Source organism: Neopelma chrysocephalum, unplaced genomic scaffold (genome assembly GCF_003984885.1).
Source record: "Neopelma chrysocephalum unplaced genomic scaffold, ASM398488v2 Primary Assembly neopelma1_131, whole genome shotgun sequence".
Taxonomy (NCBI): Eukaryota; Metazoa; Chordata; class Aves; order Passeriformes; family Pipridae; genus Neopelma; species Neopelma chrysocephalum.
In genome coordinates, this window is record NW_020897793.1 from 1,875,178 (window position 1) to 1,890,516 (window position 15,339).

The 15,339-nt window shown below is 43.2% G+C and overlaps 1 protein-coding gene across 3 annotated transcripts in view; it reads right to left on the minus strand.

Moving 5' to 3' along the window:
• CHAT (choline O-acetyltransferase) overlaps nucleotides 1-15,043 on the minus strand; it is a 32,876-nt gene extending 17,833 nt beyond the window's left edge. Inside the window, exons 1-7 of one of the 3 annotated variants that reach the window (XM_027698631.1) lie at nucleotides 14,955-15,043; nucleotides 11,181-11,325; nucleotides 9,060-9,251; nucleotides 6,824-6,942; nucleotides 5,342-5,395; nucleotides 2,536-2,716; nucleotides 1,355-1,532 (exon numbers count right to left, since the gene is read on the minus strand). In XM_027698631.1, coding sequence (XP_027554432.1) covers nucleotides 1,355-1,532; nucleotides 2,536-2,716; nucleotides 5,342-5,395; nucleotides 6,824-6,942; nucleotides 9,060-9,251; nucleotides 11,181-11,243 — 787 coding nt within the window. In that variant the 5' untranslated portion in view covers nucleotides 11,244-11,325; nucleotides 14,955-15,043. Of the gene's footprint in view, nucleotides 1-1,354; nucleotides 1,533-2,535; nucleotides 2,717-5,341; nucleotides 5,396-6,823; nucleotides 6,943-9,059; nucleotides 9,252-11,180; nucleotides 11,326-13,740; nucleotides 13,766-14,178; nucleotides 14,309-14,954 lie in introns of those variants that run through there. The other 2 variants (XM_027698630.1, XM_027698632.1) reach the window with 2 other exon arrangements.
• Between the last annotated feature and the right edge of the window lie 296 nt (nucleotides 15,044-15,339).

A 15,339-nucleotide genomic window follows, 5' to 3' on the forward strand; every position in this document is an offset into this window, starting at 1 on the left:
AGAGGAGCTGTGCTAATATCAGTGATCCGGGATGGGATTCCTACTTAGATTAGAGAAGGCTTGCACCAGGGTGTTATGTGGTGATATTTGCTAGTGCAGAATCTGTTTTTTTCAGCTCCATAATTGAGTTGGTTTGCTTCCAGATTAAAATGAATATTTTGGCACATGCCAGGCCATCTAAAAACACTTTAGAGATGGTTCCGCTAGTTTTTGTTGATTTTTTTTTTCTTCTGATGGTTTACAAGATGATTTTGTTGCAGGTTTCAAGGCATTCACTGTTTTATTTAAAAGCATGACATGCAAGCAAATAATTAGGTGTTTACCTCAATTTTCATTAAAATAAGGAAGGAAGAGAAGGGGAAGGGCTAAAGATGAGACTAGTGTTACATAATATTGCTGAAATAATGGCCAGGACTCTCTCTGTGTGTGTGTGTGTGTGTTTATCTATACTAAGTTTTTATAAGCACAGATAACACTTGAACAAGTGAAGGGAAATCTCCTTTGGGATGGTAAACATACTTTGAGACTATTGGCAACTCTTCTATATACCAGGGCATTGGTAAAACAGCAATATTTCCTGTAGCATTGCTGAACTGGAGATAAAGAGATGAGTTAATGTTATCTTCAGGAGGGAAAAGTGATACTTCAGACGTGTAAAAGGCCAAAAAGAGGGTGTTTACATCACTTAGCTTCTTGGTAAAATTGATGTAATAAAGATCACTAACCCCACCCTTTATTTTCAACTGTTTCAAAGTTTGACATTCAAGTCCAGAATCTGAGACAACTAAATGCTGCCTGTTGGAAGAGAGAGAGAACTGTCCCCAGATAATACCTGGTGTTGTCTTTCCTAGATACTTACTTAAGATTTGGTTGCATCAGCTGTGGTACCTTCTCCATTGGCTAGAGTGAGTACACAGCTAGATTCAATAGGTGCTTAACTTGTAGATGCCTTTGTTAGATAAGATCAAAAATGTCTGACAGTTGCCAAAAGCTAAGAGAATGCCTCATTCCTACTGGTACAAAATGGATATGAAGAAAGAGACAAATCACAAAATCTGATGTAATGTAATTTATGAGATGAAAAACAGAGAATGGAGTGAGAGTTATTACATGGCATTAACACATAAACATACACAGCCAAAGGGTCAAGCCGTATCTGCTGCTCCCCTGGTAACACACATCTGAACACTTACACATATTGAGTTTCCTGCTGCTGCAAAAATTCAGCAGGAATGTTGCACATTCAGTCCTATATTTGCTGTGACGTTCACTTCCAGCAAAGAAAGGCAATGATGGTGAGGAGGAAGAGGAGGAAGATGATGAAGAAGAGAAAGCTGGGGTTGTGGCTGCTAACCTTTCATAAGTATCGTCCTGGCCCCTGCCCACTCTGTTCTTCCATCTGTTGTCAGCAGGCCAATTGGAGGCAGCATTTCCTCTTCATTCTCTGCCATTTTGGCTATCTTTTGTAACTGAGTGAAAAGATCTCCCTCACTGAGACGACGGAAATTAATGACAACATCCAAAACAAAAAACTGCAAAAAAATGACAGAAGTCAGAAAAATAGTCAGACCCTTTGTGGTCCAACATTTTGCTGTTGCCTGGGTAGGTGTTGAGATGCTGAAGTCCTGCCTGGAGAACCAGGCCTGGAGGCAGTGGAGCACAAAACCACTGGGGACTGGCCCAGGGCTCACCCCTCCTGTGTTTTAACACCAATGTAATACCAGTTGCTATAGAAGACTTACATTGTGTATTGGACTCAAATAAAAATATGCCATTTGAATAAGCTTAAAAAAATCTGAAGAGATAAAACCAGAAAATATGGAAATAATTTTCATGGTACTATTTGTTTAAAAATAACTTAGACAACTGAGAGAACTTCCTATTGGGGTGAAGAATGGGACTTCCTGGAAAAGGGACTACTGGAATCTACCCCTTCATTCCAAGAGGGCCTGCAGGCATGACTCCAGTACTGCAAATAGTCAGGCTGGGCTATAAGATACTCTGCCCAGCTGATATACTCTGCTGCTCACTGGCAATTACTGGTTGGGGCAGATTCACTGTAATGCTTCAGTATTTCTGCGTGCACCTGTGCTAACTTCTTCAGGCACAGCTTAGGCTCCCCTACAGGGTGTATATGCCATGCACATATATCATGGTGATATATATGCCATTATATTGTGTGCCAATACTTGACTGCCAAGAGAAGCACATTTCCAGCAAATGCACTCTAAGCAGATACTTTTTCTCTGTGGTTTCATCTCTCTGTATTAAACATTTTTGTTTGAAAGAGAGAGCAAATGAATTCTGTCATATTCCTACTTTCTGCATCACTGTTCTTGGAACATAATGTGGGCCAGGGACAAAAATGCTGCAGAAGCATCTTTTGGAAATATTGACCGCAAATGCTTGGTAAGAAGTGAGCTCATACGTAGCATGCTAATTGCATTTCTGAACAGAGATTAGATTAGGCTCTTCTGGAGTGAATTTAAGTAAATTAAGAAATATAGAAAGGTATAAAAAAAGAAACTCTTTTACCTGATTGTTACAAGCAACAATGATGTGTTCTGGTTCTGGCATTACATTGCTTTTCTGGGCCACGAGGGTATCTTTGGTAGGTCCTGGAAGGCGATAGGAAGAAAAGAGTCCATAGTATTGCTTCATACAGAGAGGATGACCAGACAGCTGTCCACGAGAAAAATCAGCAGGTAAAGCATGGCTGCAGAAAGAGAAGGAGAAAAACAAAGCAAGAGGAAAAGAGGGGAGAGAGGGGAGAGAGAGACAGAAGGGAAAAGAAATCTAATCTGTCCTTTGTTCTGTTACAATTAGATCAGGTATAACACAAATTGAATAATAAAATGAGATTACAGTATAAGGGAAATAGATGAATTCCCATACCAAAGTTAAATACATCATTCCTGGCAGCTTCATGCATATTCATTAAGCAATTGCATTATTATCTAGTGGAAATGGAAAGAATAGCAGGTCACAAGCAGCTTTGGAATGCACGTAGGAAGCCTGCCTAGATGGGATTCCGGAAACTTGGCAGAACAGAAGTCAGCAGAACAGCTGGAAAAGAAGTAGCACCTTGAAGAAAGGTACTGATGAAATTCCCTGCAAATCATAGTGGCCCTGTGCTGTGCAGAGTTGCTAGAGAGCATGTGAGAGGACCTTGCTTGATGAATAGGAATCACTTGGGCAATACGGAGGGAACTTCTGTGTTCCACAGATCTTTGATTTTATGCTTATTCTTACTTAGACCTATGCGGTAATATGCACTGAAAACCTATTCCTTTTTGATTGGAAGGCATCTGAAAACAACATCTAAAAGGCTTCTTTAGTGGCCATAAAAAAAAAAAGTGATATCACAATTATGATCATGGTTTGTAAAATACCCCACTGATGCTGCAGCAGAAAATAATGGTTCTGTTGCTTGGGAGAGGCTGCAGAGACCACAGGAGGAAGATGATCTTGTGGTGCAGAAGCTTTCCCTCAGCAAAAGAGGACTAAACTTCCAGTTTGCAGAGAAGGGCAGGGGCAAAGAAGCAGGCAAGGAGGGTTACTGTCATACAGCTGATAAGGGGTAATGTCTTATGCTAGTTTATCTTGTTTAACTGTGTCTTTAGAACTGTTGGAGTTCTGAACCAGGGATATGCACTTTAGTTCCCAGTTCTCAAACTTTCCGTATCACTTATTTCCTCATAAAGGTGCTTAATATTTTTGTTCCTTATCAGCAAAACAGGGTTATTGGTGTTCTCTCACATTTTGCATAATGCAGAAATCCCTTTATACTTAACAACACTTTAAAGAGAATCTATCATGATAGAAAATAGTGGGATAGCATGGTAGATTATATAGAAGACAATCTGTACTTATAGCAGTTAAGAAAGATGTTATTAACTCCAACTGATGGCACCAGAAAAATCTTGTACTGATTTATATGTCTGTGTAAGATCCTACAACTATTTTATATTAGCAAGGTAGCCTTTGTTTGAAACACTTAGTCCTGACAAAACTGCATGGAATATCTGCACAGTTAAAGCTAAACACTTGGGTTTGGGCTGAAATATTGTACACCTGCATGTGGGATGATCCAAGAGAAGATTGGAGTACACTTGCTGATACAAGTCCTTAACAACAAGGAACTGAAAATGTTACAATTATGGTGTCCTCATAGTTACACAGAGACAAGCAAACAGTAATAACAAATGAGGATACAGTAGTGAGGATTTCAGTGGCTACTGATTTAAGACAAGCAAATCTGATCACAGGAGTGATCAGAGTGGCTCTAGAGTAGTGAGGTCAAAACAGTAAAAATTTAAATTATTCTTTGTTTGAGCAATGTGGTTCCTTTATCTCAGATGCTGTCATATAAAGATGTAACTCCAGCAGTATGCAATAGTAATTCACAGCACACCAGTGCTGGTGTATGCAGTTGCATGGCATATCTTGGACAAAAGCACATATTCTTAAATAAGTAGCTCTTCTATACTTTCTGAGTAGCTGTCAGACTTTTGAAGTGAAACATCAAACAGCTTATTTCTTTCTTTTATCTTATTCATAGATGACAAGAACTTTATTGTTTGAATTCCTCATCCAAATAAGAATTGGTTAAAGCGTATTATTTATTCTCTACTATGGTGTGGTCTCTGTTGTGCTTGGCTGTCCACTGTTCCTATTCTTCAGGGAGCAGTGGTTTCAGCAGTAAACTTGGAACATACTAGTTGAGGCTAAGAATTGCTATGTAAATATTATGAGTTACTTCACACATGACTTGAAGAATCTTGTATTTCCCCGGTGTTTATATATAGAAAGTAACAATTGCACAAGTAACTTTGACTAGCTACGGAGCCAGCCTGTCTGTGGTGAGGCTTCCTTCCCCTAAATATGTTATTTCTCTGTGGGAAGGGGGGACTGGTGTTCTAAATGCAGAGTGCAGGACGTGGAGGGGGTGCAGCGCCCTGGCAGGTAGAGGGTGCCAGCAAAGGTGTGCAGGCTTTGTACCCCCAGTGCTGGTGCTCTTTGGGTGTGGAGAGCACAGACTTCCTCTGGTGTTCTCGGTAACCCTGTTAGGCAGATTGTGCCTGTCCTTTTGGGTTGCACTGTGCCTGCTAGACTGATGACTACCGGCCATCAATAAGGATCCCTCTTCAACCTGTTACATTGCAGTAAAAGAGCATAAAGTGCATAAAAAATTGCTGAAGCCCTTCCCTGAAGCATGCTGGAACCCCAGCCCTTCTAAGTGATGGAGGAGTGCAATACAGCCCAATTATGTATTGAGAGCACCTTTGAATCAGAAGCCCTGTGGGTACTCAAGCAGCAGCTCTCCTTCCAAGCTACTTACGTGTCCAGTAAAGCTTTGTAGTCTTGCACTCCTGAAATGAGATTAGCGGCAAACCTGCAAGTGGCAGATAGAAGTGACATCAGTCTTTTGTCATTGGGCAACACTGGGCTGTTTCTGAGAGACAGAGGAGTGATTGATGACACAGCATAAGGGGAGAACGTCTTCTGGCTTGGCAAGAAGAGTTCCCTGCCCCCACCCAAAACCTAAATTAATTCATGACAAGAGAAATATGAAATCCTAGAGACAGTCCCTTCAAATGGTTAAACAGACCACAGGAGGAAGCCTGAAAGCATTTATTTAGAGAATGGGAGCAGAGGCTGAATATTTAATAGAATCCTTTACATGGGTTTCAATATCAATACTCATAAGCTGTCCAATTTATTAGAGTACTTCCTGTCCTAAGCAGATATTCTTTTTGCAGAGCTGAGGACAGGTGTATTATTTCCTGACATTGTCCATTTGCACTGTGTCAGAATGGAAGGCTCTGAGAAAAATATTTCCTTGTTAAAGCACGTGCATTAGAAAATGCAAAGTGCAGGTTTTTTGAAAGCTCTGTGCACAATAAATTTAGTCAGTAATGAATGGAAGCATTTATAGTTATGTTTAAACTAAAGTAAAAAGATGCATTAGCTGTCTACACAAAATGTTAAAATAATGCATATTGGTTTCAAGATTCTGGCTGTTTTATAACAGCATAAATTCACATGCAGTTAATTATTTCAGTAATGAGCAGCTAGAGAGTGCTAAAAGCAAAGAGGAAAATTGCACTATATGAAGGTAGATTTGGGTTGTTTTGCTGTTTTAAAAGGAGGAAACGTTTTGGCAAAGGCTGAAGAATGGAATCCTGTTTTAAGGGTGTCTGGAGAGGTATATTCTGTGCTTGGCTACGTGCTTACCTTTTCTCTTTTTAAATGATAGTAATTGCCCACAGTAGCTCAAAGAAGAAAGATCAGTTCGGGGCTGGGAATTATGAGCCTGAAGGAAGCAGTGTTCTTGGGGAAAAATGATTTCTGAATTCTTATTCTTAGATCCCCTGTGTTTCTGGTGCCCTTTGGGGCATCTGAAAGGGATAATGTAATGCCAACGTGGCCTTTTCAGTTTGCAGGGTGGCTACGAGTCATAGTGATGGCATGTTAAAGATTATTTTCCTTCAAACTATATGGCAGAAATTAGTATTTATTTTTTTCCTCACGAAGTGGTTTACTTGGATTACATACAATAAAAAGCTTCACAAATATTCCTTAAAAATATAAATCTCATGGCATTTTTTTCATGCAATAAATGTAATAGTAATGACATTTTCCTTTCTGACCATTAGTATGAGTAACCCCAGAAACACTGCCCTCAGTCAGCAGGCCTAGTAGGAAATAATTTAATGGCTACAGCCCTTATTTTTTAATGAAAGTTGATTGTCTTTTTGCAAAAGCAGTACATTTAAAATATCCTTCATTTAGCAAAAGCTGCAAAGTCGTAGTACATTACCTCAGCTGGTCATTTACATCCTTGAAATACTGACGAGCAAAGATAATTGCTGGGCTGGAATTGACTGGAAGAGCTAGCCGGTTGTTGAGGTACATGTCATCCAGCCAGTAGTTAAACACCTAAGGGAAGGGGACACGAAATCTTAAAGCTACAAACAGCATGTGGAAAGGCAGCCCGGGGGTGAGGGGACAGTGCTTGGTGCTCCTGGTGTCAGGCATGGGCTCTGATTAATGGAGCTGCAGAGCATTTTCAGCCTGGGCTCCGCGACCTCAGCTCAGCTGAAGTCAGCCGCAATTCCATAATCCTATTTTTCAATCAATGGCAATTTACAGTGTGTTCCATTAAAAAGTAAACAAGCTCCATATCGTGGTGCTTTGGGTATTTCGTTGTTTGCTTCTCTCTATGACCAAAAAAATGCTTGAGTACAACATGTTAACTCTTGCATAGTGATTAGGAGATGTTTAAGAGATGGGACAGAGTTTTACTGGTGATGGCTTTCCTCAAGGGGCTTCAAATATTTGTCAATGATGCTAAGATGCTCTACTGATACTGTCCTGTAGCAAGACAGAGCAGGAAAAGAATTTCCCAAGCCTGATGGTTTGGTCCTGCAGATACTGGCATGTGGATCAGGCCCCTGGAGAATTCTCTCTGTGTCCACTGACACAAACACAGATTGCTGATGCTTGACCCAGACACACTTACTAAATTTCTAACCATTTTTATTGAAAACACAGATGTACAGCAACTGCATTCATTTATGTCTGAGCAAACATTGAAGAATCATTATTTGGAAAATGGAGGTTTTCATAAAATGATTAAATGGTCTTTCTGAGCGGGCAGGCTTTGCATATGGTAACTATAAACAACAACGAAATTATGCAAAAATAATTACAAATGCATGCATCAGTTGAAAAAGTTTTCCTCTGAGATATTTCATTGCTGTTAGAACAGATGCTTCCCCTAAAATCTCTAGAGTCTTCAGGAGAACATGCTAGAACTCTACTCCTGGCAAGTTAAATTCTGAATAAGACCATTTCTGATTTATCTTAAGAATCAGATATTTCATTTTAATAACCAGTATTTAAAATTGACATATTTTCAGAAAATGTTTACGTATCCTTCCTCTGTAGTTTTCATGCTATAAGTGGTTAAATGAGCAGTTGTCTCGTGGAACACTATTTGCTATCAGGAATGCTAAATGATGGTTAGACACCAAAGCCATGAAGTTCTATGATCAAAGTAACAAAACAAGATTGGGCAGCATTTCATTCAGAAGTGAAGCGCTGTTTTATAAATAAAAGCACTGCCAGTACCGTAGCCTTTTTTCTCTGATTATAGCAGCAATTTGATGGAGTTTTCTTGTGCGTCACACAACTAAAAAGTAAAGGGAGAACCACAATTCACTGACCTGAGTAGCAAGCCTGCAGGATTTCACTGAATCCATGAAACCATTTTCCTTGCTGGGATGGAAAGACTTTCAACAAAGTTCTTGTTTTCAGCTACCACACAGTTAACGCAGGCAGGGGGAACTGCAACTTTGTGGAGTGATAAAATCTACTTTAGCTACGGCTTATTTAATTTTCCTGTCTTGGGAAGTAGAAAGCTGGACTTTTTAAAAGGCTGAGGTCTCAGTATGGTCTATGTGATAGATATACATATATACATGTATGTGTATATTTGACAAAGTAAATACTTCAGGGTAAATACATTGGTATAATGTCACAGTGAATGGCAAATAATAGCTCAGTTTTAAAAGAGTAATTCCTGTCATGAAGTATTCCATTCCAGAATAATTTGAGTGGATCAGAGCTTTGGGTAGATGTGTATGCAAGGCACTTTTTACAGCCCTATCAGAAAGCACTTTTCATTTCAATAAAAAATCTAAATCCTGTTATTAAAGGGAAAGGAAGAAATTACATCCAAACCCGATGTAATATAGTGCTTCCTACAGGTCTTGCTGACACCTCTGTGCATGTACCTGAGGTGAATGAATGTCCTCATTGATGCCAACAAACTGTTGATCTGAAAACATAAAAATGATACAGATTTTGACATAATTTGAAATATCTAGCCTAACATGTTGGAAATACTCATTCCCCTTATCAGAATCTGATGTGACCCCTGTTTGCATTGACCAGCTGAAAGAAAACAGTGATTCCATACAGAAAAACAGAAAGAGCTTGTAAATGAGTGTCATCCAACACAGCAATTATTTTTCTCATCTGTATTTGCTTACCCAGTTCATCGTCTTTTCCCTTCTTTCTTCAAGCATTTTCTGCAAGGATTCTCCCAGGCCTCCTGGAATTCCAAACTGCTCCACTATGACTTTGGTCTTCTTAAATTGCTCTTCTGGCACCAAGTGTTTCATGCACTGTAGGTACATGCCTAAAGTCTGTTGCAGCGGTGGAACTGGAAGTTTTGGCACTGCCTAGTCAATAAATATATATATATATTAGCAAGTAATTCTACTTGTTCCTAATCTGTCCCCTTTTTTATTTATTTTCTTTTTCTTTTGTTGCTGATTAATATATTGCATCCATTTTTTAATTGATTCATTCTGTTTTAGCAGCTGAAGGCCTGATTACTGCAAATGTACTCTCCAGTAACTCTATTTGAAAGCTTTCAAATGGATAGACTAGGGGAGTAGTGGAAAACTACCAAGGAGAATATTCCTTGTTACAAATTCTAGAAATCCTAGGACAACGAGTCATGGTGCAAGCATATAGTCTCAGCTAGGCTCTAGGAAATCTGCAAATACGTGACAGCATAGTAATATAATGCCTGAATAAAAGGTATTTCATTAGTAAAGAAATACATTTAGCTTGTGATTAGTAAAACCATGGGTTAATACTTGTCTGATTGATAAAATGAGTGGTTATAAAACTACAAAAATAGAAAACACACTGGTCTTCCTGTTTATTAGTACTGGCTATGTACAGTCCTCAATAAACCCGTGTTTTACCCTGGCAAACCTTTGCTGTCAGTCTGTCTGGAACCCCCCTAGATGACTTGATAAAGCATTTCTGTTTATACTTGCTTTATCCTCATGCTGTTTTGGAGCAATAGTATCCGGGAAGAAAAGAGTCTCATGCTACTCATGCAATTAAGCTTCCTTTGTTTTTTAATGTAGAATTAACCAAGTGAAGTGTAATTAGTAATTTAAAAGCCAGAGCAGTTATGGGGGCAGTGGGAAAATCAAACAAGGAGATAATTCATAGAAGACTGGGAAATTGCAAAAGGCTGTGATGCTCTAAGCATGGCTCCTCAGGGAGGTGGCTGTGTCTCCCACTTGAGAAACGAGCATCTAATGCAGCTATGCTTGGCCATTAGTGATTGGTGTAGGCTATAAACTTTTGGAGGGTTTATTTTTCTAATTAGATTTTTGCCTATCTGCTAAAGGAGGCAAATTTCACCTTTTTTTTTTTTTTTTTAACTACATCTTGGTGTAACAGACATTGATTTTCACAGGATTGCAGGACCAGAGCATGATTTTGGTTGGAAGAAAGGACTAGCAGTCACCTTGTTCCACCTGCTGCTTAGAGCAAATCTAGCTGCAGACTTCTCTGCTAGTGCATGCAGGGAGGGAGTGGGTGGAAAAAATGCTCTGAACAGTAGGCAGGGACTTACTGTCCTCTGAGCTCAAATACCAGCTCTGCCTTTTGACATCCACAGAAAAGTCAGTGCTGCATTACGCTTCCCTGTCTAGAAACTGAAGATTTTAGATACTCATAAAAAGTGTCGTAGGATTACTTGTTATTAATGGAAATGCAAATCCAATTTAGCCTGTAATGCACCCTGGATCTCAGAAATAAGAGAATGGCAATTCTACAGTTTCAATCTATGTTTAGTCAAGACATATTTCTTCTGTCATTGATTTCTTGGTCAATGGAAACAGATGTGCTAAACAGTATTTCTTTTTGATACCTGGCTTCAGCCTTATCTTTCTGGATAAGGTTACTGAACAGTTCGTGACTCTGCTTAGGGAAAAAGCTTTAAACTCAAGGAGTTGACTTCTTGCAGGCATACACATCTGGCATCTCCTAAAGCAGCTTTAAAATGACTCATATGTGATGGTTTGATAGTTCTGTACTATTAAAAAATAATTACATGACATCTCTGACTTGTAGCAATGCATCTGCTGTTGTATAATAATATTTCACTTACTGGAATTCTTCATAGAATGTTGGGAGAAAAGGTGTATTTGGATATGAGAAGTGTTCCCTGAAATTAAGAAATAGGCTCTGGAACAGAGCTTGGGTTACAATTATTATATCAATTTACGTTTATTTACAGTATTAAAAGTTGTTAAGTCTCTTCTTTTTGTTTTTCTTTTTGTTTTCCCGAAACAGTCACTTACTGTCTCATCTTTACTGCATGTATCTTTCTCTTTCTTCTGCGTGTTTTTTTCTAGGTCAGGCATTTCTGCATTTCTTTTGGTATCTTTTGTTGAGGGCAGAAATTGAAGCCACTTGGGGGCACTTATGGAGCCTCACGCCTCAGTTCTGGAAATAGAAAAGATTTAAAGTCCTGTCAGTACCCATTATTTATAACCAAAATGTACGAGGGGAGTATTCCCTGCGCAAGCACACGCAGAAGATTCAGAATGCTAAACTGAAGAGAAATAGAAGTACAACAGTCAAAAGTAGCTGAACTGAGCCCTGTGGAGATTGCTCTGACATTGTTTGTCTCATTTTGCTATAAATGTATTTATTCAGAACTATCTGATGCTCATAAAAGGTGCCTTCTCAGCATGGTTTATTTTGTCACTGTAATTTACTTTGCAATTTATTGTGGCGTGATCCGTGCACTGTTATATGTTAGCTGGAGGAAAGAGGTGACTTTTCTTTGAATGTACTTATGTTGACACAGGTAATAGCAAGGCTTCATTTTTCTATCTACCATTTTATATGAAAGCACCACAGTCTTTAAATGTATTTGTCACTGCATGGTTCCATGCATACAGTGAGCTGCTGTGCTAGAAGATGTAAAAGCTGTAGAAAGGAGCTCGATGGAGATGTGCCTTTGCCCCCTGCAACCTAGAAGCTCACTGGGTGCCAGTGCTTTGGGGCGAAGATGTGGGCTGCCATGAGCCTGCCTAAGCTGGCAGGCTGGCTGTGAGAGGACTGGCAGCAGTGGCATACACTGTGCTTCATACAGCAGTCTTCTCAAATAGCATATAACTATCCAGGGAGACAGCTTAACCTGCCAAAAGTCACAAAAGTAATCTGTGACAGAGCAAATACTTCCACTGGTGTCTCTCTGGTATTGTGCTTATCCTGGTTTTGTTTTCTAAAGATGCATCTTATTGCTTTTCTATACAAAAATAAGCTATATGACACACGTATTTCTTCTGACATAACAGTGCCCACAACAAGCAATTGTCATTCAATTATGATAATACAAAAATGCAGCTAAAGCAGAGCAAGTTCTTTGTGTTCAGTCAGATCTTGATGGGTTACAGGTTTTTGGGGTTTATTTAATTACTTTCCACTGTGTGTATGCGAAATATGAAAGACAACATGTGTTGACTACGTAGAAAATACTTTCCTTTCTGTAATCTTTGGGACTATACATTCAGGACACTTGAGATATTTCTAAAACAGCTTTGAAGAATAATTTGGTTAAAAACCCTACAGTGTATGAAAGTGAGATGAAGAGTTCTGCTTAGCAGAACTCTGGGCAGAGATGGCTGTACATTATTCCTCTCCTGAGGACTGGCTTGGCTATTCCAGCTCTGCCAATGTGTATGTGGTCACTGACACCTGGTGTCGATTCTGTCCTGCAATGGCTTTCAGTGGATCCATGTGCTGTGAAATAGGTTGTATAAGGCTGAGAGATGTCCCCGGGGCCCTGCAATGAGCCACACAGCAAACTCGTGTTGATCTGTCATCTGCTCACAATTTCAACCCAGGTGAGAGACGATTTCCCTCATGGAGAGGCCGCATTAACACACTGCGCTGCTTCGCTCCCTCTCATGTGCTGCACTGGTCTCACTTAGCCCTGCACTCTATTCCTAGCAACACAGGGTCAAAGCACTTCAAATAATGGTCATGTCCTGTAACTCTTGGAAGACTGTGTCTTGCCCAGTTGTTTATAGACTGGCTCCCCACCTGTGTTCAAATACAGAGGAGCCATTTTGTCTTTAGAGCCCCTAAAACTGTACTCCCTTAAAGGGAAAATCCTGCAGGTATTCTTCTCGCTGGGACTTTTGTTCTTTCTTTCCTTATGTTTTTTGTCAAACTGCAATATGGCGTCACACCCACTACAAATCTGTACTGTGTCTGTGGGAAATGCTACTACTAAGAGACCCGATCCGCATATCTGTAAAAACAGTGTGATAAGGAGTTTGGAGGTGGTAGCCTGAACTGTGCTTTTCTCTGGCTTGGGGATGAACGGAGGCTTTGTATCTGGTTCAAGTGGTGACAGCTTAACATCACACACAGTCCTGTATTTGCCTAATAAAGGACAAGAAAACTGACACAGGAGAAAATCCTGCAGAAATTCAAGATAACTTCAAAGTTGCTCACTAGAAGGCTGTGAGGCACATTGTCAAAGTTATTAGGCAAAAAAATATAAAATAATCCTAGCTGTTTTTATTTGCAGCTGGCTTAGCTGGAGGGCTGGAGTGAGAGGCTTAGCAGGGGGGCTGCAAGTCACAGCAGGTTGAGGAGCGGGTGGCCTTCCCCACAGCTCAAAGCAGCAACTCAAATCCGCAACAAAAGGCACTGATCTCTCTGTTAGCAGATAGCAGAGGAGGACTGAAATAAGCCCATGTGCTTATAGTTGAGTTCTCCATACATTGTGGACTCGGGAGGCAGCTTGCAGGGGCAATACACTCAGCCTCCGTCTATCTAGTCATCCTCACTCTCAGTGTTATCAGGAGAATAAGCTTCAAGTTCTCAGGAATCTCTGCTTACAGTTAAGAGGGATGTCTGCGTTATCAGGGATACAACTGTGAAGTGCGCGCTGCTGCAGCCGCTGACATTGCGAGAGGAGCCAGGAGCCGCCCTGTCACCGGCCGTGAGCTCCCTGCGAGCAGCGCTGGACCCGTCGGGGAGCGCCCACGCTCCGCCGGAGATTGCCGGCGCGTCCCGAGCCCTTCCCGAGCCTTAGCCTCGGGGGCGCCCCTTCCCTCCCAAACCGCCCGTCGCGGCGGGACACGCGGGCGGCGGCAACGAAGCGGCCCCGTGGGTGCCGCCGGAGCCGCGGAGTTCGGCAAGGGGAGCCCGCTCGGCTCCGCTCCGGGGGACCCGCCGCCCCCTCTCCCCGCTCCCAAGCCCCTGGCTCTCCCGGCGCCTGCATCCGCGCCGTCGGGGCAGCGGGAGGCGCGGAGCGCGCAGCCTGCCCGCCCGTACCTGCTCGTCGGGGCGCTCCGGAGCGGCTGCCGGGCGGGCTCTCGAGTCGCGGCGGCTCTGTCCAAGGTACCGCCGCCTCCTCCGCGGCCAGGTCCCCTCTGGGCGGAGGCGTGCGGAGGGCGGCTCGTCTCCGCCGCTGCCTGGCTCCTCCCCGCCCCGCGCCGCCCGGCCCTGCCCTGCCCTGCCCTGCCCTGCCCTGCCCTGCCCTACCCTACCCGCCCCTCCCGCTGCGCGCAACAGGCGTTGGTGCCTGCGCTGCCCCCGCGCCTGTTCCGCCCGTGCGGGAGGCTGTGCCCGCCGGTTGCACCGGCGCCAGCTCGCCCCATGCCCGCCGTGTCCCGTGAGGGGGGGAGGGGAGCCGGGCAGGGCCGGGCTCGCCCGTGCTCTCACCGCCGTCGGGGTCAGCCGAGAGGCTCCCTGGGCGGCGGGGAAAAGGGGTCCGCGAGGGGACTGCGAGGGGTCACTGCGCTCGCTGACCCGCGTTGCCACGGGGGTTGTCGCAATTGCCGAGCAGTGTCGCCGCGGGGCATCTGCGGCTCCTGAAAGCTCCGCGGCCGCACAGGGGCGGGCGGCGCTGCCGGTGGGCTGCCGGCACCGGGACCGGGAGGGGTGGAAGCTGCGACGGGGCGGCAGCAGTGCCAGGAGGGGTCCGGGCTATGCGGGAGCTGCCCCGGGGCCGGCAGCAGTAGCGGGAGCGCGGGCGGCGGACCGGAGGCGGCACCGCTGTGGCCGCTTACCGCAAAGAAGCGGCTGCGGTTTTGGGAAGCGAGGCTCACCTCCCAGCGCGGTGGCCATCGCTCCTTCGCCAAACCCCCGTGCCAAAGAGCCGTCGCGCTGTTTTCATGAGTTTTGCGCCGCTTAAGCAGCGACTCGCCCGCCCCGGCAGGAGCTGCGGGGCCGCGCGTCCCGCGCAGCCCAGCGGATCCCACCGGCCGTGCGTCCGCGGGTCCCTCGCGGCGCCCGGATCCCCAGGGACGGGTGGAAGCCCTTAAGCAGGCGCTGTGGCCGTTTGTAATTTTTTTCTTTCTCTCTTGAGATTACAAACAATTTATTTTGTTTCCTAATAAGCTAGGAATTAAAATAAACGATTTTATTTCATATCAACAGAAATTTGCGGGGAAAACTATGCAGTCTGTTTGCGTTGTGGTTAGATCGAAGGTT